This window comes from Amblyraja radiata, chromosome 37 (assembly GCF_010909765.2).
Source record: "Amblyraja radiata isolate CabotCenter1 chromosome 37, sAmbRad1.1.pri, whole genome shotgun sequence".
NCBI classification, from domain to species: domain Eukaryota; kingdom Metazoa; phylum Chordata; class Chondrichthyes; order Rajiformes; family Rajidae; genus Amblyraja; species Amblyraja radiata.
In genome coordinates this window covers 21,714,071-21,741,684 of record NC_045992.1, presented here as the reverse complement: position 1 = coordinate 21,741,684, position 27,614 = coordinate 21,714,071, and the positions used below count along the sequence as shown (strand labels likewise).

At 47.2% G+C, this 27,614-nt stretch overlaps 1 protein-coding gene across 1 annotated transcript in view; it reads right to left on the bottom strand.

Moving 5' to 3' along the window:
• nfkb2 (nuclear factor kappa B subunit 2) overlaps positions 1-27,614 on the bottom strand; it is a 110,783-nt gene that overhangs the window by 5,636 nt on the left and 77,533 nt on the right. Inside the window, exons 18-21 of the mRNA XM_033012415.1 lie at positions 23,522-23,624; positions 20,708-20,823; positions 18,981-19,053; positions 2,781-2,953 (exon numbers count right to left, since the gene is read on the bottom strand). Of these exons, the coding sequence (XP_032868306.1) occupies positions 2,781-2,953; positions 18,981-19,053; positions 20,708-20,823; positions 23,522-23,624 (465 nt within the window). The remainder of the gene's footprint in view (positions 1-2,780; positions 2,954-18,980; positions 19,054-20,707; positions 20,824-23,521; positions 23,625-27,614) is intronic.

The window sequence follows — 27,614 nt, the reverse complement described above, 5'->3', positions numbered from 1 at the left end:
ATACAGTATGGAAGCAGGCCCTTCAGCCCAACTTGCCCACTCCGGCCAACATGTCTCAGCTACACTAGTTCCACTTGCCCATGTTTGGTCCTTATCCCTCTGCACCTGTCCTATCCATGTACCTGTCTAACTGTTTATTAAATGTTGGGATAGTCCCTGCCTCTACTATCTCCTCTGGCAGCTTGTTCCATATACTCACCACCCTTTGTGTAAAAACGTTACCGCTCAGATTCCTATTAAATCTTTTCACCTTAAACCTATGTCCTCTGGTCCTCGATTCACCTACTCTGGGCTAGAGACTGTGCATCTACCTGACCTATTCCTCTCATGATATTATGCACCTCTATCCTCCTGCACTCCAAGTCGTAGATTCCCACCCCGGTGCATGGATCCAGTGCTGCACCGCTCTCTGGTCCGGTCCCCGGCATGATAGGCCGCGCCAATCCAGTTAGTAGGCCGCGAGGAGGAGGGCGAGGACGCGACTCTGAGAATAGTTGCATCCTCGCCAGAATTGACTGGGAAACAGTTTCTTCCTTACCCTACCTCCCTCCCCCACATAGAAATACTAAAGAAACCTCCAAAAACATATTGTGAAGACAGACTAAAATTAAAAAAAAGATAGATAAAACAGACAGACTGTAGGCAGAGGCTGCCATCAATGCGGCCGGCGCCCCTATTGGTTGTAACTGGGCAGTGAGGAGGCCTGGAAGCGACGGAAGAAGAGTTCTAGGTCCTCGTGGGCTGGGAACTGGTCAGGATGTGGGTTTAGTGCAGCACAGGTACAGGCCCTTCAGCCCACCATGTCAGTGCTGAACATGAAGCCAAGACCAGCTCTCATCCACCTGTATATAGTCCATATCCTTCCATTCCCTGCATTTCCATGTACCTATCCAAAACATTCTTCAATGCCACAACTGTATATGCCTCCCCGACAGCACGTTCCAGGCTCACCGGTGTAAAACAAATTGCCCACTCCTGATTGTCCCAAGGAATTGTCCCATCCGCTTTCAAAACTGCTGCTGTCACACCAATCTTAAAGAAACCTGGTCTTGATCCCTCCTCTCTCATTAACTACCACCCAATCTCAAACCTCCCCTTTCTTTCAAAAACCCTGGAGCGTATCGTTGCGTCACAACTTCATTCCCACCTCCTTGCGTATAACCTACTGGAACCCCTCCAATCTGGCTTTCGCCCCCTCCATAGCACAGAAACTGCTCTCCTCAAAGTCCTCAACGACCTCCTCACCTCTGCTGACACTGGTTCCCTCAACATCCTCATCCTCCTCGACCTGAGGGCAGCCTTTGATACAGTGAACCACAACATCCTGCTCACCAGACTCAAAGACCTCGGCATTGAAGGCTCTGCACTGAGCTGGCTCCGTTCCTACCTTTCCAACAGATCCCACTTCATCTCTCTCCATAACCACACCTCTGCTACAGCCGCAGTCACTCAAGGCGTTCCCCAAGGCTCCGTACTCGGCCCCCTCCTCTTCATCATCTACATCCTCCCCCTTGGTCAGATACTCCGCCACTTCAACCTGGACTTCCACTGTTACGCCGATGACACCCAGATCTACCTCGGCACCAAATCCCCCCACAACCCCCCCCCCCCCCCCCCCCCCCCCCCCCCCCTCTCCCATATCAACTCCTGTTTGTCAGCTATAAAAACCTGGATGCAACATAACTTCCTCAAACTCAACAGCGATAAAACAGAATTCCTCCTCATAGGCTCCAAATCCACACTCAGCAAAATCAATAACCCCACTCTCACCATCGACGGCACCACTGTCTCCCCATCTCCCCAGGCCCGCAACCTTGGCGTGATCTTTGATTCCACCCTCTCCCTTGAGCCTCACATCCGCCATGTCATAAAAACCGCCTTCTTTCACCTCCGCAACATCGCCAAACTCAGACCCTCTCTCACACCTCCCGCTGCTGAAAGACTCATCCATGCCTTCATCTCCTCCCGACTGGACTACTGCAACTCACTTCTCCTTGGCATCAGCTCCACCTACATCAACCGACTCCAACTGGTCCAGAACGCAGCCGCCCGACTCATCACCCACAGCAAATCCTGGCATCACATCACTCCAGTCCTCAAACAACTTCACTGGCTTCCCATCTCCTACCGGATCACCTACAATATCCTGGTTCACACCTACAAAGCCCTCCACCATCTGGCCCCCCCATATCTCACTGACCTCCTCTCTCCCTACCAACCCTCACGGTCCCTCAGATCCACAAGTCCAACCTCCGCAGTTTTGGGGACAGAGCCTTCTCCAGGGCAGCTCCCAGGCTCTGGAACTCCCTCCCCCAACTGATCCGCAATTCCGTGTCCCTCACCATCTTCCAGTCCCGCCTCAAGACCCACCTCTTCACCTCTGCCTATCCTAAGCCCCACATCCCCCTCCCTTTTCATCTGTGCTTGAATTGCCTCATATTGTGTTTTGAATTGAATTCTGTCTTTAATTTGTGTACTAGTCATGTCTCTACTATTTATTTCATTCCCCTTACATGTTTTTCCTCTACTTGCTAAATTTTTGTAAGGTGTCCTTGATTTATGAGAAAGGCGCCCATAAATAAAATTTATTATTATTATTATTATTATATGCTAAATGTTGCCTTGCTCTGGGGGAAAAAGATTTTGACTGTCTACCCTATTCATGCCTCTCATAATATGATATACTTCGAGAGGCATAGATAAGGTAGACAGTCAGAACGGCCTAATTGACTCCCAGTAATGACGCTAGATAATGAGCAATGGTACAAGGGTGAACGTACATCAAAGTTGTCCAGCAGTGACTTGCTTGGAGACACAGCACTTTGGAGCAGCTTGCTGAGTGAGCCGAGGCCCAGCTTCTCTGCCAGTTTCATCCAGTCAGCCCCTGAAACTTCCTGGTTCAACACTTCGTTCAGCTCTCCCAATGCTTCTGAACCCAGGGATGCAATACTGCCTGAAACATAAACACAGAGAACATAGATCAGTACAGCACAGGAACAGGCCCTTTGGCCCACAATGTCCATGCCCAATATGATGCCAAGTTAAACCTCTGCCTGCATGTGAACCATATCCCACCTTTCCCTGCATATCCATGTGCCTATCTAAAAGCTTCCTAAATGTCACTATCTTACCTGTGTCCACCACCACCTCTGGCAGTGTATTCCAGGCACCATCTTTCTATGTGTGAAAAAACAACTTACCTCCCCACATCTCCATATAAACTATCTCCCTCTGACCTCGGAACAATGCCATCTAGTCTTTTATGCTGGGAAAGGGGTTCTGACTGCTACGCCTCTCATAATTTTGTATTCTTCTATCGTCTTCCCCTCATCCTTTGACACTCCAGAGAAAACAATCTACATTTGTCCAACCTCTCCTCATAGCGAATACCCTCTAATCCAGGCCGCATTCTGATAAACCTCTTCTGCACCCTCTGCACAGCTCCCAGGAGGCCGTGGGGAAGCCGGGCAGTGGGTCCCTGCGGTCGGCACCACAGAGACATCAGGAGAGGGCCCAGTGGCGGTCTAGGTGGAGGAAGGGGCCAGCCTTGGAGGAGGACGGGTCAGCAGAGGGTGCCGCAGGGCGGGCGGGAGGACCACGTGGGTGCTGGATGGGTCACAGACAGAAAGGGGACCTGTCGTGGGGGAGGCGCCGAGAACATAGGGGGCCCAGCATGGGGGGGGGGGGGGGGGGGGGAACAAAGGGGGGGCCATTGGGTACTAAATACATTGCAACTTTGTTGGAGACCTTTACGTGGCTTCTCTTCGCACACCTTGTGTATGCAAAACAAAGAATGTGACTGTTACCCGCCACATGTGATCATTCATTCACAACCTTTCTGCAATGGGGCAACCAGAACTGTGCACAATAGACAAACGTAGAAACATAGAAACATAGTCAACATTTAGTTCCCACATCAATAGCAAGAAGAGATTGCAGATGCTGAAATCTGGATCAAAGAATTAACGACCAGATGGACCCAAATGAAAAGGCAGCATTTGTGGAGGTTGAGGGGAAGTGGAGGAGGAAATTCTTTAGCCAGAGGGTGGTGAATCTGTGGACATCCATTGCCACTGACGTCTGTGGAGGCCAAGTCATTGGGTATTCTTAAAGCAGAGGTTGATTGGCTCTTGATCAGTATCAAAGGATACAGGGAGATGGGGACACCAAGAGAAAGGATACTGAATGGCCTAATTCTGCTTCGTGTCTTGTGGTATTTCTGATCGAGACTCTTCATCAGGACTCACCACCACAGTGGGTGAACTAATCAAACGCTACTCGGGCAGAGATGCGGGTTCAACTCCACTGGGACAAACGACACAAAGGTCCGGAAATTGAAGCAAATTCGGGAATATCCATGTTTCAACGTCGGATAGACAAGGAATGTGAACATGACTGGTGATGTTTGCCAATGAATGCTGATTCTCAAGGAACGTGCCTGATGCTGAGGGCGAGGTGGCACTCGGGCACAGGCTGGTAATATTGGTGCCACATAGCTGACAGATCCCAAAGACCCACACACTCGACTTTGTCACCAACTGTGACATTTACATTCAATGACGGAATACAAATTGTACTGCGACAACAGGTCAGGATTGAACCCGGGTCACTGGATTGTGTCATAGTTATTCAGCAAGGAAACAGGCTCATTGGCCCAACTTGCACATGCCCAGCAAAATGCTCCATTGATGCCAGTCCCACCTGCTCACGTTCCCCCCCTATCCTTCTAAACCTTTCCTATCCATGTACCTGTCCCAATGACTGATCTGAGAGGCTGCACCATTGTGCCAACTGCACTGAAGTCAGAGATATTTACAGCAGGAGGCTGCAAATGGCCATCGCACCATGTGAACCCTGCTCCAGCACTGTCACTGTCCCCATTGCCTTAGTTGCTCGCTGAAGCCCTGTTGCCCAATAATATTCCACAACCTGGCTTTGAATACTGATCCACTTTCTCTTTCAACATTGCAATGCTCTGCCCCATTCTAGGGCACATCAATCCCTCTGCCTAGTACCAGTCTGCCAATGAAACCTCACGGTGGCACAACGGGTAAAGTTGCTGCTTCATACACCAGAGACCCGGGTTCAATCCTGACTACAGGTGCTGTCTGTACAGAGTTTATACGTTCCCCCTGTGAGCTGCATACGTTTTCTCCGGGTACTCTGGTTTCCTCCCACACGCCTAAGACATACAAGTTTGTAGGTATAACTGTAAATTGTCCCTAGTGTGTAGAATAGTGTGAGCGTGCAGGGATCGCTGGTCGGTGCGGACTCGGTGGGCAGAAGGGTCTATTTCCATGCTGTATCTCTAAACTAAACTAAACTAAAGCTCTCCTCAGGTGTCATCTTTTATTCAATATCTCTTTACTGGGTCCAAACCTGATGAAGTGGTCAATTGTAGTTCAATGAAAACAAAAGGTCAAGGTGCAGGATAGTAACCCATTGCAGTGAGCCAATGCCTGACTGGGAATAACAGCAGGGTTATCAGTGAGCCTTTCTCTGCGTAGCAAGACTCACAGATTTAAAGATCCAGCATGGAAACGTGAGCCCACGCCAACCACTGATCCACCCACCGAGTCCGTGCCGAACATACTAGTTCTATTTGTTATCCTACTTTCGCATCAATTCCCTGCATACTAGGAGCGATTTGCAGAGGGCCAATTAACCAACAAACCCGCACGTCTTTGGGATGTGGGAGAAAACCGGAGCACCCTGAGGAAACCCACGCGGTCACAGGGAGGACGTGCAAACTCCACACAGACAGCAGCTGAGGTCAGGATTGAACCCAGGTCCCTAATGCTGTGAGGCAGCGGCTCTACCAGTTGTTCCATTGAAAGGCCCAAGATGTAATGAGTGATGTGTCCATCATGGACTCGACTTTGACCAAAGAGTGTCCCCAACCCACATGAATTTATCACCTCCTGTGACATTTGAAGCAAATGATGGCGTGCAAATTCGACAAATGCCTTTGATGAAGATACTGAAGTTTCGGCGAATGTTTGCAAACTTGCTGATGACATATAGATAAGTGAGGAAGTTGGTTACGAAGAGGACCCAAGGTACTAAAGGGATATGGGGTGGGTTTGGCGAGTGGGCAAAGATGGTGCAAATGGAGTGTAACGTGGGAAAGTGTGACAATGTCCATTTGGGATAGAAAATGGAAAAGCATATGATGTAGATGGTGGGAGATGGCAGAGCTGAGGTATCCAGGGTTCTGATGGCCCGGTGCCTAGTGTGTAAACCACCAACACGTGGGAATAAGTAAATAGGAATGTAAACACATTGTCAATGTTTATAGTGGGAGGAATAAAAGACAAAAGGAGTTCATGCTTCATTTACAGCGGGTCAGGCAGCATCTGGAGAGAAGGAATGTGTGACGTTTCAGGTCAAGACCATTCTTCAGACTGAGTCAGGGGAAAGTTTGGACTGGCTGGGCTTGCATCTGCTGGAGTCCAGATGAATGAAGTTGATTGAATTGAAAGATGTGATCCTGATGGATGTTAGAAACATAGAAAATAGGTGCAGGAGGAGGCCATTCGGCCCTTCGAGCCAGCACCGCCATTCATTGTGATCATGGCTGATCGTCCCCTATCAATAACATGTGCCTGCCTTCTCCCCATATCCCTTGACTACACTAGCCTCTATCTAACTCTCTCTTAAATCCATCCAGTGACTTGGCCTCCATTGCCCTCTGTGGCAGGGAATTCCATAAATTCACAACTCTCTGGGTGAAAAAGTTTTTTCTCACCTCAGTCTTAAATTACCTCCCCTTTATTCTAAGACTGTGGCCCCTGGTTCTGGACTCGCCCAACATTGGGAACATTTTTCCTGCATCTAGCTTGTCCAGTCCTTTTATAATTTTATATGTTTCTATAAGATCCCCCTCATCCTTCTAAACTCCAGTGAATACAAGTCTAGTCTTTTCAATCTTTCCTCATATGACAGTCCCGCCACATTGACAGAGTGAATATGGTGACAGCTGCCTCGTGGTGCCATAAAGCATAGGAACTTGCCCTTCCACTCATTGCATTGATACCAACCATCATGCCCATTTATATAAACAATACCATTAGTTTCAATATAATTATGGAGAGGGTCAGAACTGGACCTAGGGTTGAGATTTTTGATTGGAGAAAGGCTAACTTTGAATAGATGCGAAAGGATTTAAAAGGAGTAAATTGGGACATTTTGTTTTATGGGAAAGATGTGGAAGAGAAATGGACTACATTTAAAGGTGAAATTTTAAGAGTACAGAATCTTTATGTCCCTGGAAATTGGACACTTGGTTCGGAAAAAGAGGGAGATCTACAATAATTATAGGCAGCATGGAGTAAATGAGGTGCTTGAGGAGTATAAAGAATGTAAAAAGAATCTTAAGAAAGAAATTAGAAAAGCTAAAAGAAGATATGAGCTTGCTTTGGCAAGTAAGGTCCAAAGGGTTTCTACAGCTATATTAATAGCAAAAGGATAACGAGGGATAAAATTGGTCCATTCGAGAGTCAGAGTGGACAGCTATCTGCAGAGCCAAAAGAGATGGGGGAGATATTGAACAATTTCTTTTCTTCGGTATTCACCAAGGAGAACGATATTGAATTATGTGAGGTAAGGGAAACAAGTAGAGTAGCTATGGAAACTATGAGATTCAAAGAAGAGGAAGTACTGACACTTTTGAGAAATTTAAAAGTGGATAAGTCTCCAGGTCCGGACAGGATATTCCCTAGGACATTGAGGGAAGTTAGTGTAGAAATAGCAGGGGCTATGACAGAAATATTTCAAATGTCATTAGAAACGGGAATAGTGTCGGAGGATTGGCGTACTGCGCATGTTGTTCCATTGTTTAAAAAGGGGTCTAAGAGTAAACCTAGCAATTATAGACCTGTTAGTTTGACGTCAGTGGTGGGCAAATTAATGGAAAGGATTCTTAGAGATAATATATATAAGCATCTGGATAAACAGGGTCTGATTAGGAACAATCAACATGGATTTGTGCCTGGAAGGTCATGTTTGACTAATCTTCTTGAATTTTTTGAAGAGGTTACTCGGGAAATTGATGAGGGTAAAGCAGTGGATGTTGTATATATGGACTTCAGTAAGGCCTTTGACAAGGTTCCTCATGGAAGGTTGGTTAAGAAGGTTTAATGGTTGGGTATTAATGGTGGAGTAGCAAGATGGATTCAACAGTGGCTGAATGGGAGATGCCAGAGAGTAATGGTGGATGGTTGTTTGTCAGGTTGGAGGCCAGTGACTAGTGGGGTGCCACAGGGATCTGTGTTGGGTCCACTGTTGTTTGTCATGTACATCAATGATCTGGATGATGGTGTGGTAAATTGGATTAGTAAGTATGCAGATGATACTAAGATAGGTGGGGTTATGGATAATGAAGTAGATTTTCAAAGTCTACAGAGAGATTTATGCCAGTTGGAAGAGTGGGCTGAAAGATGGCAGATGGAGTTTAATGCTGATAAGTGTGAGGTGCTACATCTTGGCAGGACAAATCAAAATAGGACGTACATGGTAAATGGTAGGGAATTGAAGAATGCAGGTGAACAGAGGGATCTGGGAATAACTGTGCACAGTTCCCTGAAAGTGGAATCTCATATAGATAGGGTGGTAAAGAAAGCTTTTGGTGTGCTGGCCTTTATAAATCAGAGCATTGAGTATAGAAGTTGGGATGTAATGTTAAAATTGTACAAGGCATTGGTGAGGCCAATTCTGGAGTATGGGGGACAATTTAGGTCGCCTAATTATAGGAAGGATGTCAACAAAATAGAGAGAGTACAGAGGAGATTTACTAGAATGTTGCCCGGGTTTCAGCAACTAAGTTACAGAGAAAGGTTGAACAAGTTAGGGCTTTATTCTTTGGAGCGCAGAAGGTTAAGGGGGGACTTGATAGAAGTCTTTAAAATGATGAGAGGGATAGACAGAGTTGACGTGGATAAGCTTTTCCCACTGAGAGTAGGGAAGATTCAAACAAGGGGACATGACTTGAGAATTAAGGGACTGAAGTTTAGGGGTAACATGAGGGGGAACTTCTTTACTCAGAGAGTGGTGGCTGTGTGGAATGAGCTTCCAGTGAAGGTGGTGGAGGCACGTTAGTTTTTATCATTTAAAAATAAATTGGATAGTTATATGGGCGGGAAAGGAATGGAGGGTTATGGTCTGAGCGCAGGTATATGGGACTAGGGGAGAATACGTGTTCGACACGGACTAGAAGGGTCGAGATGGCCTGTTTCCGTGCTGTAATTGTTATATGGTTATATGGTTATACTAAAAGGTAGAGACTATTTTCTAAATGGGGTGAGAATCCAGAAATCGGAGGTGCAAATGGACTTAGGAGTGCTGGTGCAGGGTTCCCTAAAAGTGAATCTGCAAGTCAAATCGGTGTTAAAGGAAGAAAACTCAATGCTAGCATTTATTTCAAGGGCTTGTGCACAAAAACAGGGATGTAATGTTGAGGCTCTATAAGGCGCGGACAAGGCCGCATTTGGAATATTGTGAGCAATTTTAGGCACCATATCTGTGGAAGGGTGTGCTGGCTCTGGAGAGGGTCCAAAGGAGGTTTACAAGAATGATCGCAGGAATGAGTAGGTTAACATATGATGAGCGTTTGTCGGCACTGGGCCTGTACTCACTGGAGTTTAGAACAATGACGGGGGACCTCATTGAAACATACCAATTAGTGAAAGGCTTGGATAGAGTGGATGTGGAGAAGATGTTTCCACTAGTGGGAGAGTCTAGAACTAGAAGTCACAGCCTCAGAATTAAAGGACATACTTTTAGGAAGGAGATGAGGAGACATTTCTTTAGTCAGAGGGTGGTGAATGTGGATTTCTTTGCCATAGAAGAGTGTGGAGGCCAGGTCAGTGGATATTTCTGAGGCAGAGATAGATAGATTCTTGATTAGTACAGGTGTCAGGGGTTATGGGTAGAAGGCAGGAGAATGGGTTGATTGGCCAGATGGGCGGAGGAATGGTTGTACCGGGGGCTCTGGCGCTGTGAGGCATCAACTCGACCTTTGTGTCACCATGCTGCCGATAACCACTGTGCTGATGTACTCCAATCTCAGTGCAGATACATTCACCATGAAAGCAAACCCACCCATAATAAACATTAGTTTATTATGATATTACAAAAGTTAGTGGTTTTGCAGATAGTGAAGATGGTTGTGAACGATTGCAGCAGGATCTGGATCGATTGGCCAGGTGGGCGAAGGAATGGTTGATGGAATTTAATCCAGAGAAGTGCGAGGTGTTTCATTTTGGTATGTGGAACAAGGGCAGGACCTACACAGTAAATGGTAGGCATTGTTGTAGTGTTGTAGAGCAGAGGGATCTAGGAGTACAGGTGCATGGTTCCTTGAAGGCGAGTTGTAGGTAGATAACGCGGTCAAAAAGGCTTTTGGCACTTTTGCCTTCATCAGTCAGAGTATTGAGTATAGAACTTGGGGAGTCATGTTGTAGTTGTATAAGACGTTGGTGAGACCACATTTAGAATATTGTGTTCAGTTCTGGGCACCATATTATAGGAAAGATATTGTCTTTCCTATAATATTTAAGGATTCAGAAAATATTTACGAGGATGTTGCCAGGACAAGAGGGTGTGAGCTATAGGGAGAGGTTGAGTAGGCTGGGTCTCTATTCCATGGAGCATAGGAGGATGAGGGGAGATCTTATAGAGGTATACAAAATCACGAGAGGAATAGATCGGTTAGATGCACAGAGTCTTTTGTCCAGAGTAAGGGCATAGGTTCAAGGTGAAGGGGAAAAGATTTAATAGGAATCCGAGGGGTAACTTTTTCACACAAAGGGTGGTGGGTGTATGGAACAAATTGCCAGAGCAGGTAGTTGAGGCTGGGACTATCCCATCGTTTAAGAAATAATTAGATAGGTACATGAATATGACAGGTTTGGAGGGATATGGACCAAGCGTAGGCAAGTGGGACTAGTGTAGCTGGGACATTGTTGGCCGGTGTGTGTGAGTTGGGCCGAAGGGCCTGTTTGTACACTGTATCACTCTGTGACTCTAATGGGGTTCAGAGGGAGAGATAGATCAGCCATGATTAAATGGCGGAGTAGACTTTTGGGCTAAATGGCCTAATTCTACTCCTATTCCTTATGACGTTATGACTAATTCAACTTGGCTGCATTAATTCTATATCCCATCATGGGGAACTATATCCCTTCGGGGAATTACAGATCAGTTAGTCTAACATCGGTAGTGGGGAAACTGCTAGAGTCAGTTAGAGTCAGGTACCTACTAGAGGAAGGGCAGTGCTGGACCTCCTGTTAGGAAATGAGACGGGACAGGTGGCGGAGGTATGCGTTGGGGAGCACTTCGGGTCCAGTGATCACAATACCATTAGTTTCAATATAATTATGGAGAAGGTCAGAACTGGACCTAGGGTTGAGATTTTTGATTGGAGAAAGGCTAACTTTGATGAGATGCGAGATGATTTAAAAGGAGTGGACTGGGACATTTTGTTTTATGGGAAAGATGTAGAAGAGAAATGGTGGACATTTAAAGGGGAAATTTTAAGAGTACAGAATCTTTATGTTCCTGTTCGGTTGAAAGGAAACAGTAAAAATTGGAAAGAGCCCTGGTTTTCAAGGGAAATTGGACATCTTGTTCGGAAAAAGAGGGAGATCTACAATAATTATAGGCAGCATGAAGTAAATGAGGTGCTTGTGGAGTATAAGGAATGTAAAAAAAATCTTAAGAAAGAAATTAGAAAAGCTAAAAGAAGATATGAGGTTGCTTTGGCAAGTAAGGTGAAAGTAAATCCAAAGGGTTTCTACAGCTATATTAATAGCAAAAGGATAACGAGGGATAAAATTGGTCCATTGGAGAAACAGAGTGGGCAGCTATCTGCAGAGCCAAAAGAGATGTGGGAGATATTGAACAATTTCTTTTCTTCGGTATTCACCAAGGAGAAGGATATTGAATTATGTGAGGTAAGGGAAACGAGTAGAGTAGTTATGGATACTATGAGTTTCAAAGTAAAAGAAGTACTGACACTTTTGAAAAATATAAAAGTGGATAAGTCTCCAGGTCCTGACAGGATATTCCCTAGGACATTGAGGGAAGTTAGTGTAGAAATAGCCGGGGCTATGACAGAAATATTTCAAATGTCATTAGAAACGGGAATAGTCCCCGAGGATTGGCGTACTGCGCATGTTGTTCCATTGTTTAAAAAGGGTTCTAAGAGTAAACCTAGCAATTATAGACCTGTTAGTTTGACTTCAGTGGTGGGCAAATTAATAGAAAAGATACTTAGAGATAATATATATAAGCATCTGGATAAACAGGGTCTGATTAGGAACAGTCAACATGGATTAGTGCCTGGAAGGTCATGTTTGACTAACTTCTTGAATTTTTTGAAGAGGTTACTAGGGAAATTGACGAGGGTAAAGCAGTGGATGTTGTCTATATGGACTTTAGTAAGGCCTTTGACAAGGTTCCTCATGGAAGGTTGGTTAAGAAGGTTAAACTGTTGTGTATAAATGCAGGAATAGCAAGATGGATTCAGCAGTGGCTGAATGGGAGAAGCCAGAGGGTAATGGTGGATGACTGTTTGTCGGGTTGGAGGCAGGTGACTAGTGGGGTGCCTCAGGGATCTGTGTTGGGTCCTTTGTTGTTTGTCATGTACATCAATGATCTGGATGAAGGGGTGGTAAATTGGATTAGTAAGTATGCAGTGATACCAAGATAGGGGGTGTTGTGGATAATGAAGAGGATTTCCAAAGTCTACAGAGTGATTTAGGCCATTTGGAAAAATGGGCTGAAAGATGGCAGATGGAGTTTAATGCTGATAAATGTGAGGTGTTACACCTTGGCAGGACAAATCAAAATAGGACGTACATGATAAATGGTAGGGAATTGAAGAATACAGTTGAACAGAGGGATCTGGGAATAACCGTGCATAGTTCCTTGAAGGTGGAATCTCATATAGATAGGGTGGTAAAGAAAGCTTTTGGTATGCTAGCCTTTATAAATCAGAGCATTGAGTATAGAAGCTGGGATGTAATGTTAAAATTGTACAAGGCATTGGTGAGACCAAATCTGGAGTATGGTGTACAATTTTGGTCGCCCAATTTCTTTTTTTTTTTTTTTTTTTTAATTTTTTTTTAGAGATACAGCGCGGAAACAGGCCCTTCGGCCCACCGGGTCCGCGCCGAACAGCGATCCCCGCACACTAACACTATCCTACACACACAGTAGGGACAATTTTTACATTTACACCAAGCCAATTAACCTACAAACCTGCACGTCTTTGGAGTGTGGGAGGAAACCGAAGTTCTCGGGGGAAAACCCACGCAGGTCACGGGGAGAACGTACAAACTCCGTACAGACAGCACCCGTAGTCGGGATCGAACCTGGGTCTCCGGCACTGCATTCGCTGTAAGGCAGCAACTCTACCGCTGCGCCACCGTGATCGCTTGAATTATAGGAAGGATGTCAACAAAATAGAGAGAGTACAGAGGAGATTTACTAGAATGTTACCTGGGTTTCAACAACTAAGTTACAGAGAAAGGTTGAATAAGTTAGGTCTTTATTCTCTGGAGCGCAGAAGGTTAAGGGGGGACTTGATAGAGGTCTTTAAAATGATGAGAGGGATAGACAGAGTTGATGTGATCAAGCTTTTCCCTTTGAGAATAGGGAAGATTCAAACAAGAGGACATGACTTCAGAATTAAGGGACAGAAGTTTAGGGGTAACATGAGGGGGAACTTCTTTACTCAGAGAGTGGTAGCGGTGTGGAATGAGCTTCCAGTGGAAGTGGTGGCGGCAGGTTCGTTGGTATCATTTAAGAATAAATTGGATAGGCATATGGATGAGAAGGGAATGGAGGGTTATGGTATGAGTGCAGGCAGGTGGGACTAAGGGAAAAAAATTGTTCGGCGCGGGCTTGTAGGGCCGAGATGGCCTGTTTCCGTGCTGTAATTGTTATATGGTTATATGGTTATATATGGTTATTAAAGATGGGATAGCAGCATATTTGGAAAGTGGTGAAATCATTGGACAATGTCAGCATGGATTTACGAAAGGTAAATCATGTCTGACGGATCTTATAGAATTATTCGAGGATGTAACTAGTAGAGTGGATAAGGGAGAACCAGTAGATGTGTTATATCTGGACTTTCAGAAGACTTTCGACAAGGTCCCACATAAGAGATTAGTATACAAACTTAAAGCACACGGTATAGGGGGTTCAGTATTGATGTGGACAGAGAACTGGCTGGCAAACAGGAAGCAAAGAGTAGAAGTGAACGGGTCCTTTTCAGAATTGCAGGCAGTGACTAGTGGGGTACCGCAAGGCTCAGTGCTGGGACCCCAGCTATTTACAATATATATTAATGATTTGGACGAGGGAATTGAACGCAACATCTCCAAGTTTGCGGATGACACGAAGCTGGGGGGCAGTGTTAGCTATGAGGAGGATGCTAGGAAGTGGTTAAGAAGGTTCAATGGTTGGGTATTAATGGTGGAGTAGCAAGATGGATTCAACAGTGGCTGAATGGGAGATGCCAGAGAGTAATGGTGGATGGTTGTTTGTCAGGTTGGAGGCCAGTGACGAGTGGGGTGCCACAGGGATCTGTGTTGGGTCCACTGTTGTTTGTCATGTACATCAATGATCTGGACGATGGTGTGGTAAATTGGATTAGTAAGTATGCAGATGATACTAAGATAGGTGGGGTTGCGGGTAATGAAGTAGAGTTTCAAAGTCTACAGAGAGATTTATGCCAGTTGGAAGAGTGGGCTGAAAGATGGCAGATGGAGTTTAATGCGGATAAGTGTGAGGTGCTACATCTTGGCAGGACAAATCAAAATAGGACGTACATGGTAAATGGTAGGGAATTGAAGAATGTAGGTGAACAGAGGGATCTGGGAATAACTGTGCACAGTTCCCTGAAAGTGGAATCTCATGTAGATAGGGTGGTAAAGAAAGCTTTTGGTGTGCTGGCCTTTATAAATCAGAGCATTGGGATGTAATGTTAAAATTGTACAAGGCATTGGTGAGGCCAATTCTGGAGTATGGTGTACAATTTTGGTCGCCTAATTATAGGAAGGATGTCAACAAAATAGAGAGAGTACAGAGGAGATTTACTAGAATGTTGCCTGGGTTTCAGCAACTAAGTTACAGAGAAAGGTTGAACAAGTTAGGGCTTTATTCTTTGGAGCGCAGAAGGTTAAGGGGGGACTTGATTGAGGTTTTTAAAATGATGAGAGGGATAGACAGAGTTGACGTGGAAAAGCTTTTCCCACTGAGAGTAGGGAAGATTCAAACAAGGGGACATGACTTGAGAATTAAGGGACTGAAGTTTAGGGGTAACATGAGGGGGAACTTCTTTACTCAGAGAGTGGTAGCTGTGTGGAATGAGCTTCCAGTGAAGGTGGTGGAGGCAGGTTCGTTTTTATCAATTAAAAATAAATTGGATAGTTATATGGATGGGAAAGGAATGGAGGGTTATGGTCTGAGCGCAGGTATATGGGACTAGGGGAGATTATGTGTTCGGCACGGACTAGAAGGGTCGAGATGGCCTGTTTCCGTGCTGTAATTGTTATATGGTTATTATATCGGAGGCTGCAAGGTGACTTGGTTAGGCTGAGTGAGTGGGCAAATGCATGGCAGATGCAGTATAATGTGGATAAATGTGAGGTTATCCAATTTGGTTGCAAAAACAGGAAAGTAGACTATTATCTAAATGGTGGCAAGAGAAAAGGGGAGATGCAATGAGACCTGGGGAGACCTGGGTGTCATGGTACACTGGTCATTGAAGGTGGGCATGCAGGTGCTGCAGGCAGTGAAGAAAGCGAATGGTATGTTAGCATTCATAGTAAAAGGATTTGAGTATAGGAGCAGGGAGGTTCTACTGCAGTTGTACAGGGTCTTGGTGAGACCACATCTGGAGTATTGCGTACAGTTTTGGTCTCCAAATCTGAGGAAAGACATTCTTGCCATAGAGGGAGTACAGATAAGGTTCACCAGACTGATTCCTGGGATGTCAGGACTTTCATATGAAGAAAGACTGGATAGACTCGGCTTGTACTCGCTAGAATTTAGGAGATTGAGGGGGGATCTTATAGAAACTTACAAAATTCTTAAGGGGTTGTACAGGCTAGATGCAGGAAGATTGTTTCCGATGTTGGGGAAGTCCAGGACAAGGAGTCACAGTTTAAGGATAAAGGGGAAATCCTTTGGGACTGAGATGAGAAAAGCATTTTTCACACAGAGTGGTGAATCTCTGGAACTTTCTGCCACAGAAGAGAGTTGAGGCCAGTTCATTGGCTGTATTTAAGAGGGAGTTAGATGTGGCCCTTGTGGCTAAGGGATCAGGGGGTATGGAGAGAAGGCAGGTACAGGATACTGAGTTGGATGATCAGCCATGATCATATTGAATGGCGGTGCAGGCTCGAAGGGCCGAATGGCCTACTCCTGTACCTATTTTCTATGATTCTATGATTCATACCTTGCTCATTCAAGTACCTGTCTCTTAAGATGCCCCTTAAATATTGTTTTGTTCCTGATTCCAGTTTCCTTCTTCCTCTGCAGCTCAGTCAAAATTGTTTATAAGTACATTAAGGGAAAGAGAGTAACTAAAAGGAAAATAGGACTGGTCAGAAGCATCTGTGTGAGGAGCCACAGGAGATGAGGAATGTCCTCCATGAATATAAATTGTGTGGAGAAAGACATTAAAACTAATGATGTGGAATTCTGTGGAATTCTCAGCCTCAGAGGGCGGTGGAGGCAGGTTCTCTGGATGCTTTCAAGAGAGAGCTAGATATGGCTCTTAAAAATAGCGGAGTCAGGGGATATGGGGAGAAGGCAGGAACGGGGTACTGATTGTGGATGATCAGCCATGATCACATTGAATGGCGGTGTTGGCTCGAAGGGCCGAATGGCCTACTCCTGCACCTATTATCTATAGTCCATAGGGAACTTGGAACAGGAACTGAAGATGTTCTGAGGGCAGTCCGCATGGCAGTCAGGGAGGTGCTGGACATCCTACTGCGTATGAAGGTAGAAAAATCCCTGGTGTCTGATCAGATATACCCGAGGTCACAGTGGGAAGCTAGGGAAGAAATTGCAGGAGCCCTGACTGAGGTTGTTAGATATGGGTGGGATGCTGGAAGACTGGAGGGTGGCTAATGTTGTGCCTCTATTTAAGAAGCGGTCCAAGGAAAAGCCTGGGAACTATGGACCTGTGGCAGGCAAGATACCATAGAGAATTCTGAGGAATAAGATTTATAAGCATTTAGATAGACAGGCGCTGATTAGGGATGGATAGTGTGGCTCTGTGCATGGGAGAGCGCGTCTCAGAAATATGATTGAGTGTTTTGAAGAAACCAAGATGGCTGACGAGGGCAAGGCCATAAGAAGTTGGCTACAAGGTATCTGATAGGGTTCCGCATGGTAGGCTAGATTGCACGGCATCCAGAGATAGCCGACTGGATAGAAAATTGGCGTGGTGGAAGGAAGCAGAGCGTAATGGTGGAAGGATGTTTATTGGACTGGAGGCCTGTGATGTGCCTCAAGGATTGGTGCTGGGCCCATTGCTATTTGTGGCTTATATCAACAATTTAGATGAGAAGGTAGACACAAAAAGTAAAACAGCAGGACAGGCAACAACATGTCTGGAGAGAAGGAATGGGTGGCGTTTCGGATCGAGATCCTTCTTCAGACTGAGGATCTCGACCCGAAACGTCACCATTCCATCTCTCCAGATATGCTGCCTGTCCCGCTGAGTTTCTCCAGATTTTTTTGTCTATCTTCAGTTTAAACCAGCATCTGCAGGTCCTTCCAACACATTTAGATGAGAATGTACAAGGCATGAGTGGCAAGTTTGCAGATAACACTAAAGTAGATGGTATCGTAGACAGTGGCGCTGGTTATTGAAAATGACAGCAGGATCTTGATCAGCTGGGCACGTGGGTAAAGAATGGCTAATGAGGTTTAATGTCGATTAGAGTGAGGTGTTGCATTTTGGAAAGTCAAATTAGGGCTGGACCTTCACAATGAGTGGAGGGGGAGGGGGGGGGGGGGGGAATGGTTACCAGGTGGAAGGGAAAGGCAGAGTTGAGTTACAATGGGATCATCTGTGATCTCATTAAGCAGTGCAGACAGGTGCAAAGTTGTACGATCATTAAGTAACAGACGAATTGCCAGCTCAGAACTACTGGACATCTGAACAACTCTCATCAACTTCTACACTATCTTGCACTAATTGTATCTTTATCCTTTATCTGTACACTGTGGACGGCTTGATTGTAATCATGTCTAGTCTTTCTGCTGACTGGATTACACACGCAAACCAAAACGTTTCACTGTAGCTCAGTCCACGTGACAATAATAAAGTGAACTCATTGTGTTCAGTTGTTATCATCCTGTTATAAGAAAGATGATGTTAGGCTGGAAAGGGTGCAGAGAAGATTTATGATGTTGTTGCCAGGACTCGAGGGCCTGAGCTATAGGGAGCAGTTGAGCAGGATGGGATTCTATTCCTTTGAGCACAGGAAGATGAGGAGTGATCTTATAGAGGTGTACAAAATCATGAGGGGAATAGATAGCGTAAATACACAGAACCTTTTACCTCGAAGAGTGGAATCAAGAACCAGATGACATAGGTTTATGGTGAAGGGGGAAAGATTTAAATAGGATTCTGAGGGGCAACTTTTTTTGGTGGGACTAGTGGGGACTAGTGTAGATATTGTTGGTTGGCATGGGCAAGTTGGGCCGAAGGGCCTGTTTCCACACTGTATGACTCTCTAAACTAAACACTACTGATCACTGGGTGCACCAATGAATACACAATGCCACTAGCCTTGTTAGCCAAGTTCTCTCATCATTCTACCCAGGACAAAATGCAAATGGCAGTGGGGTAGATAATGGGCAGCAGACTGGCAGCTGCCCCCGTCATGCCCAATGATGTACCCTCCAGCCCCCGCTGTCCAAACACAGAATCACAGACAAACCGGAGCTACCTTGCTGAACATCAGCCGACTTCACACTCTGCTCCTCCCAGTTACACGAAATTCCTTGTAAAATATCCCGCACCTGTGTGGAATAGAATAGGTCAGATTCTCTACAAGGCTGTGCTGACAATATTAACATTATTGTACAAATGTGTGTTTAAGGTTTTACCGTTCTTCAATGCAAAGTTTGTCAACTTTTCTGTTTCCCCACACAGTTACCTTGGGGTCTGATTGTTGATAATTAATGGTCATAACACGGCATCCTATGCAGCGCAGAAACACCCACCAAGTCCACACCGACCAGTGATCCCCGCATACGAACACTATCCTAAACACACTAGGAACAATTTTACATAGATACCAAACCAATGAACATACAAACTTGTATGTCTTTGGGAGGAAACTGAAGATCTTGGAGAAAACCCACGCAGGTCATGGGGAGAACGTACAAACTCTGTACAGACAGCACCCATAGTCGGGATCAAACCCGGGTCTGTGGAGCTACTGTTGCACCACTGTGCCGCACGTTCACCAAGTACAGGGCTACAAGTCATTCCCATTTCCCAGCTCCCGGCTACATGTTCTCATCCGGGTTCCCTGTAAACACGTGGGGTCTCGGTCTCATGGCCCCTTCAGCACTCCAGACACCCACTTCTCCTCAGCTCCCTTTCAGCCTGACACCAATTAATTTGTAGTTGGGAGGAACCTCAGATGCTGGTTTACACCGAAGATAGACACTAAATGCTAGAGTAACTCAGCGGGTCGGGCAGCATCTCTGCAGATATTATCAGGCAGCTGTATCATCATACTACAACTAGAGAGCAGTCCTGAACTCCTATCCACCTCATTGTTGACCCTCGTACTATCTTTGATCGGACATTACCTCACACTAAATGTTATTCCCTTTATCATGTATCTGTATACTGTCAATGGCTCGATTGTAATCATGTATTGTCTTTCCGCTGACTGGTTAGTACACAAAAGCTTTTCACTGTACCTCGGTATACGTCACAATAAACTAATCTGAACTGAATGGGTGACATTTCAGGTTGAGGCCCTTCTTCAGACTAAGTCTGAAGAAGGGTTTCGACCCAAAACGTCATCCATTCCTTCTCTCCAGAAATGCTGCCCGTCCCGTTGAGTTACTCCAGCATTTTGTGTCTATCACCAATTCATGTGTGTTCTGTACCTGGGGAAGTGGGCTCTTCCTGTTCATCGTGACGCACATTTATACACCTTAACAAAGACTACTGAATCATCTCACAGTCAGTCTCAGCCAGCCCGTCTCTGGAAACCACAGTCCCACAGCCCCTGGAGCCACCTCCCTTCCATGGACTCCATCTACACCTCACGCTACCTTGGCAAGGCCATCATCATAGTCTCACTGGTCACTGCAATTGGGGTGGCACGGTGGCACAACAGTAGAGCTGCTTCCTTAGACCCAGGTTCGATCTTGACTACGGGTGACGTATGCATGGAGTTTGTACATTCTCCCTGTGACCGCATGGGTTTTCTCCAGGAGCTCCAGTTTCCTCCTGCACTCTAAAAGCGTAAAATTGTACATTTTCCCTAGAGTGTAGGATAGTGCTAGTGCACAGGGTGATTGCTGGTCGGCGCGGACTCAGCGGGCCGAAGAGCCTGTTTCCACATTGTATTTCGAAGGTAAAGTAAAGACATCCCTCCCATCTCCTCTGTGCAACAATTTCCACCAGATCGTGACCTGGATGATCACAAACCTTCTGGTCGCTGGTGATGTCGAGCGGCGTGTGTCCACGGCTGATGTCCACGTCTGCATCATCCTCTTCCTCAGAGTCCAGCAGCGGCTCATAGTTCTCCGCATCACGATCAGCTCCTGGCGTGGGAGGAAGGCAGGCAGGTGAGGGCAGGGCAGGGCAGGACAGGAGAGGGCAGGGCAGGGCAGGACAGGAGAGGGCAGGTGAGGGCAGGGCAGGGCAGGGCAGGAGAGGACAAGTCAAACGCACAGCACCTTCATTGGCACATGGAAATGCTGGGAATACAGTGCAATATGTGGAATTCTTTGCCACAGACGCCTGTGGAGACCATCATTGGGTATTGTTAAAGTGGAGATTGACACGTTCTGATTAGTAAGGACGTCAAAGGTTACGATAAAAGGAATGGATTTGAGAGTGAAAAACAGATCAGCCATGATAGTGGTGGAGTAGTTTCGATGGGCTGAATGGCCTAATTCTGCTCCTATGACATGGTCTCGTACATTGTTATACATGGTAAGAAGCGACCAATTGGTCTCGGTAATGGAACGCAGCAGACAGAGGAGACGGGTTGTTTGCAGGAATGGGGAAGAAGTATTAAACAAACATTCAGCCATAAGGACTACAATGAATGTGTCAAGAGAGGATAGAAGGCGAGGTGAAGGTGAGACACCAGGAGTCTGAGCGAGCAGTTCTGTGGAACTGGAGGTGGCCAGGATGAGATACATCCCATTAGCGAGAGCCTCAGTGATTTCTTTTCTCCTGATGGGCAGCATGTTAGCGCAGCGGTAGAGGTGGTGCCTTACAGCGCCAGTCACCCTGGCTCCTTCCTGACTAGGAGTGCTGTCTCTATGGAGTTTGTACATTTTCCCTATTAGTTTTCTCCAGGTTCGCCAGTTTCCTCCCACACTCCGAAGATGTACAGGTTTGTAGATTAATTGATTTTGGTAAAATTCAAAACTGTCATTGGTGTGTAGGATAGTGCTACTGTACGGGGATCGCTGGTCGGCATGGACTCGGTCGGCTGAAAGGCCTGTTTCCGCGATGTACCAGTCTAAAGTCTTATGGATATCAACAAGAGGGATAGTTTAATGTGAGAGGAAGGAGTTTTAAAGCGGAAATATCTTCTTTTATAACAGAGAGGGGCTGATATCTGGATCTCCTTGACACAGATATGGATACAATTGTGATATTTGAGGTATTTAACCAGACAGGCAGGGCATTGAAGGATATAGACCCAACGTGGACAAATCGGATTAGTTTAGACAGACAAAAGGGTTAGCATGGTCGGTGGGCCAAAGGGCCCTTCTCTGTGCTGTACTTCAGTGATACAGTGGGAGACTGGGAGAGTCTAGGACCAGAAGCCACAGCCTCAGAATAAAATTGACGTACCTTTAGAAAGGAGATGAGGAGGAATTTCTTTAGGTGGTGAATCTGTGGAATTCATTGCCACAGGCAGCTGTAAACGCCAAGTCATTGGGTGTTTTTAAGGTGGAGATAGATAGATTCTTGATCAGTAAGGGTGTCAGGGGTTATGGGGAGAAGGCAGGAGAATGGGGCTGAGAAGGAAAGATAGATCAGCCTTGATTGAATGGCGGAGTGGATTCAATGGGCCAAATGGCATAATTCGTCCTATGTCCTTATGAACATGAACATGCAGGGAAGAGCTGGAGGGCAGGGTGAGAGAAGACACTAGATCTGAAGCCACTCACGAGGATGAGATTGTGCTGACAGACTGTGGGAATTCATTCTCCACTGCTGCTGAGGTGGTAAAAAAGCAATTTCACAATTTATGCCAAAGTGTCTTGAACAGTTAGGGATCAACGAGGAGTCATTCAAGCTGGAAAGGGTACAGAGCAGATTTACAAGGATGTTCAAGGCCAGGAGTCCACGGCCTGAGCTATAAGAAGAGGTTGAGCAGGCTGGAACTCCGTTCCTTGGAGTGCAGGAGGATGAGGGGTGATCTTATAGAGGTGTACAAAATCACCAGAGGAACAGATTGGGTAAACGCAGACTCTCTTACCCAGAGTAGGGGAATCGAGGCCAAGAGGACATAGATTTAAGGTCAGGGAGGACAAGATTTAATAGGAACACGAGGGGTAACCTTTTCACATAAAGGGTGGTGGGTGTATGGAACGAGCTGCTGGAAGAGGTAGTTGAGGCAATGTTTAAAAATCATAGACATGTTTGACTAAAGAAATTCATCATCTCCTTCCTAAAATAACTTCCTTTAATTTTGAGGCTAGGACCTCTAGTCCTAGACTCTCCCACGAGTGGGAACATCCTCTCCACATCCACTCAGTCCAAATCTTTCATAATTCTGTACATTTGAATGAGATAATGTACAATAAAGCAACATTGAACCGTTGACAATGAGCTGCCGGAGGAGGTAGTTGACGCAGGGATTATCACAATGTTTAAGAAATATTTTTACATGGATAGGACAGGATTGGAGGGATATGGGCCAAACGTAGGCAGGTGGGCCTAGTATATCTGGGACATGTTTGGGCTGAAGGGCATGTATCACTCTATGACGGGGCGGAGGGAATTTGACGGGGGGGGGGGGGTGTTTGGGGTCAGAGGCTGTGGGCAATGACAATGTAGTGGGAGGAGCTGAGAGACATCCACACACACAGGCCCAGCTTGGGACAGGTAGAGGTAGAAGGTGGACCCTTCCCCACAGGAGGGGGGGCGTAAGCAGCCCCCACCTCTGGGTGCAGCTTACAGCAGAGCAGAAGGACGTGGGGTTTGGACAGTGACAGAGTTGTGATGGGATGTGAGGGGAGGCAGAGCCGCTGGACGGGCACGGTCGTGACCAACCTGCCCCGAGCAGTATGGCGGTGAGGGCCGGGAAGCCGTAGCCGGCAGCCAGGTGTAGCGCAGTGTTCCCCTGGAACGTCGGTCGGTCCACATCCACGCCGGCCTGCGGACACCAAAAGCACATTGCAGTTTGAACTTTACAGTTACTGTCCTCCAGTACATCTGGGAGATTGTTTGTGTCTTCCTTAGTGAAGACAGAATCCGAAGTCCCTAATCACCTCTTCTGCCATTTCTTTGTTGCACATAATAATTCCACCTTTGTCTGCCTTCAAGGGACCCACATTTGACTTTTCTACTCTTTTTCCCTTAACATATCTAAAGAAGCTTTTACTGTCCTTCTTTATATTCCTGGCCAGCTTCCCTTCATACTTCATCTTTTCAGCCCGTATTGCCCGTTTTGTTTCGTTCTGTTGTCCTATGAAAGTTTCCCAATCCTCTGGCTTCTGGCCACTCTTTGCTGTGTTATATATTCTTTTCTTTTAGTTTTATTCTATCCCTAACTTCTCTTGTCAACCACGGTTGCCTCCTTTTTCTTCCTTTTTGGAATGATATAATCCTGCGTCTTCTGGATTATGCCCAGAAATTCCTGCCATTGCTGTTCCACCATCATTCCTACTAGGATCCCCTTCCAGTCTACCTTGGCCAGTTCCCCTTTCATGCCTTCATAGTCCCCTTTGTTCAACTGCATCACTGACACTTCCAATTTAACCTTCTCCTTCTCAAATTGCAGCTTAAAAGTAATCATATTATGATCACTACCTCCAAGCGGTTCCTTTACCTCGAGTTCTCTTATCATATCTGGTTCATTGGACAACTCTAAATCCAGAATTGCCTTTTCTCTGGTCGGCTCCATTACAAGCTGCTCTAAGAATCCATCTCGGAGGCATTCTACAAACTCTTTATCTTGGGGTCCTGAACCAATCTGATTTTCCAAGTCTACCTGCATATTGAAGTACAGGTCCAGTGCCTTCAAACGCTCATCGTATGTGATGAATGAGTGTCTTCAGCAAGGTATTGGGCAAACCACAGAAGGCAATTTGCTGTAAGGAGCAGGGAAATGGCCGAACTGGGCTGAATGGTCTCCTTTGCTGCTAGAATAATTCTAGGATTCTAGTGTGGATCAGTACAGACTCCAGGACAGGGCAATTCTCCCACCTGAAGAGTTCCTTCCCCTGGTAAATGGGTGTCATTTGAGGACATTTCCTCCAACAGCACCTCTACAGACCCGGAGAACTCGTGTAACAGCGGCCTGCGCAGACAGAGTGGGCCTCGATGAGGAACCGTCCTCATATAGCATGACTACAGCTCGGCCACTGCCCTGTTGTGGCTGCTGCAGAGTTGTTGATTTTACCAAAAAAGCACAGTGCTGGGGGACATCAGTGGGTCTGTGGAGGAAATGGACAGACAACCAGAGTTTCAGGTCGGGACCCGTCTACCTGGGGTAGACAGAGTTCTTTGTTCAGTAATGCCTTCATTTGTGCACTGTTTTGCAATTGGACTGGGTTTCATTTAGTTTTAGAGATACAGTTTTAGAGAAACAGGCTCTTCGGCCCACCGAGTCCGCACTGACGAGCGATCCCCGCATCTACGGCCCACCGAGTCCGCACTAACCAGCGATCCCCGCATCTTCAGCCCACCGAGTCCGCACTGACGAGTGTTCCCCGCATCTACGGCCCACCGAGTCCGCACTGACCAGCGATCCCCGCATCTACGGCCCACCGAGTCCGCACTGACCAGCGATCCCCGCATCTTCGGCCCACCGAGTCCGCACTGACGAGTGTTCCCCGCATCTACGGCCCACCGAGTCCGCACTGACCAGAGATCCCCGCATCTTCAGCCCACCGAGTCCGCACTGACCAGAGATCCCCGCATCTTCGGCCCACCGAGTCCGCACTAACCAGCGATCCCCGCATCTTCGGCCCACCGAGTCGCACTGACCAGAGATCCCCGATCCTTCGGCCCACCGAGTCCGCACTGACGAGCGATCCCCGCATCTTCGGCCCACCGAGTCCGCACTGACCAGAGATCCCCGCATCTACGGCCCACCGAGTCCGCACTAACCAGCGATCCCCGCATCTTCGGCCCACCGAGTCGCACTGACCAGAGATCCCCGCATCTTCGGCCCACCGAGTCCGCACTGACGAGCGATCCCCGCATCTACGGCCCACCGAGTTCGCACTGACCAGCGATCCCCGCACACTACACACTAGGGACAATTTACAATTTTACCGAAGCCAATTAACCTACAATCCTTTAGAGTCTTGGGAGTGTGGGAGGAAACCAGAGCTCCCGTAGTCAGGATCAAACCCGGCTCTCTGATGCTGGAAGACAGCAGCTCTACCGCTGCGCCACCGTGCTGCATTTTCTGTCGTTTGGTGTTGCAGAGTCTACTACACTGTTCTTTCACCAACAGTGTCTCCATGAGCTGGTGCTGTGAGCAGGGTTCGTCAGCGAGGTCACTAGGGTGGGCCAGGCTCAGGGCCTGATTTAGATGAAGAGAGGCCCAAAGCTATTTCACTTGTGAGGCCCCCCCTTCCCAATCCCCCACCCCCACGACTAGAAGACCATGACTACCCGACAGTGACAGTGTGACACTTTTAGATCCTACTGTATGTTGTCATTAAACAGTTGGTTTTAAAATACATATTGGATTCACCACGGAGCGGGCGATGCCTTACCTGGATCGCCGTTTGAAGCTCTGGAGTGTTGGGCCTGCGGCAGGAATGGGGGTTGGGGTCGGAGGAAGGCAGGTGAGTGGACTGAGGCCGAGGCGATGTCTGGTGGAGGGCTGGTGGGTGGTCAGGGGATAGGGGGGTATGAGGACTGTCGTGTGGGTGGGGAAGAGCTGGGGTCACATGGTATGAGGGGAATGGGGAAGACCCAATGGAACAGTCACTGAGGTTACCAGGGTTGGGGGGGACTGGAACTAGGACCCAGCACAGTCAAACCCAGGGGAGTGGGAATCTGCAGCGTGGAAACTTCAGGCCCGGTGCTGAGTCCAGGCTGCGGGTAAGGTGACGGCTGCGGGCTGCTGGAGGGCGGTGCAGAGGCCAGGGTCAGCGGGCAAAGAGTAGGAGGTCCCGGTGGGCAGATGGTCGGTGAGGCAGCGAGGTGAGTAGGCCCCCCTAGATCTCGAGGCCCTAAGCTTAAGCTTGTCTAGCTTATACGTAAATCCATCTCTGGCCAGGCTGCAGTAGGAGTGGGCAGTGGTCAATGCTCACAAGGTAAGTGTCCCTGTACCACAAGGTGAAGATCCCTGTACCTGAGCACAAGGTGAATGTACCTATACCTCAGCACAAGGTGAGTGTACCTGTACCTCTGACATGGGGAACACGAGGAAAGCTGCAGGCCCTGATGGCATCTCGGGGTGAGTACTAAAGTCCTGTGCTACGCAGCTAGCTCCGGTGCTCACTACAATATTCAACCTCTCCCTGGACAAGTCCGTGGTCCCTGCCTGCTTCAAAAAATCATCATAGTACCGGTACCAAAATATGCCTCCCCAGCCTGTCTGAATCACTACCATCCAGTGGCCCTCACCTCGGTAGTCATGAAATGCTTTGAGAGGCTGGTGAAGAAACACATCTGCGCCTTCCTCCCTCGCAAGGTGGACCCGTTACAATTCGCACACCGTCCGAACAGATCCACGGACGATGCGGTCTCCCAGGTTTTGCACACCGCTCTCTCTCACCTTGACAGCCAGAAGGGGGGGTACGCGAGGATGCTGTTCATAGACTTCAGTTCAGCCTTCAACACAATAATCCCCAACACTGGCCGAGAAGCTACTGGAATTAGGGCTCAACAACCCCGTGTGCCTGGATCCTGGACTTTCTCACCTCCAGGCCCCAGTAGTCAAGATGGGAGGGAAATACATCGAAGTCCCTCACCCTGAGCATAGGATCGCCCCAGGGTTGCGTCCTCAGTGTGTAGAGGGAGTACAGTAGGGGGCTGAGGACGCAGCTCCAACTCTATAATCAAGTTTGCTGATGACACTGTGGTGGTGGGCGTGATCTCAGACAACGATGAGAAGGCCTACCGGAAGGAGGTGGCTGATCTAGCACGCTGGTGTCAGGACAACAGCCTCCTCTTGAACATC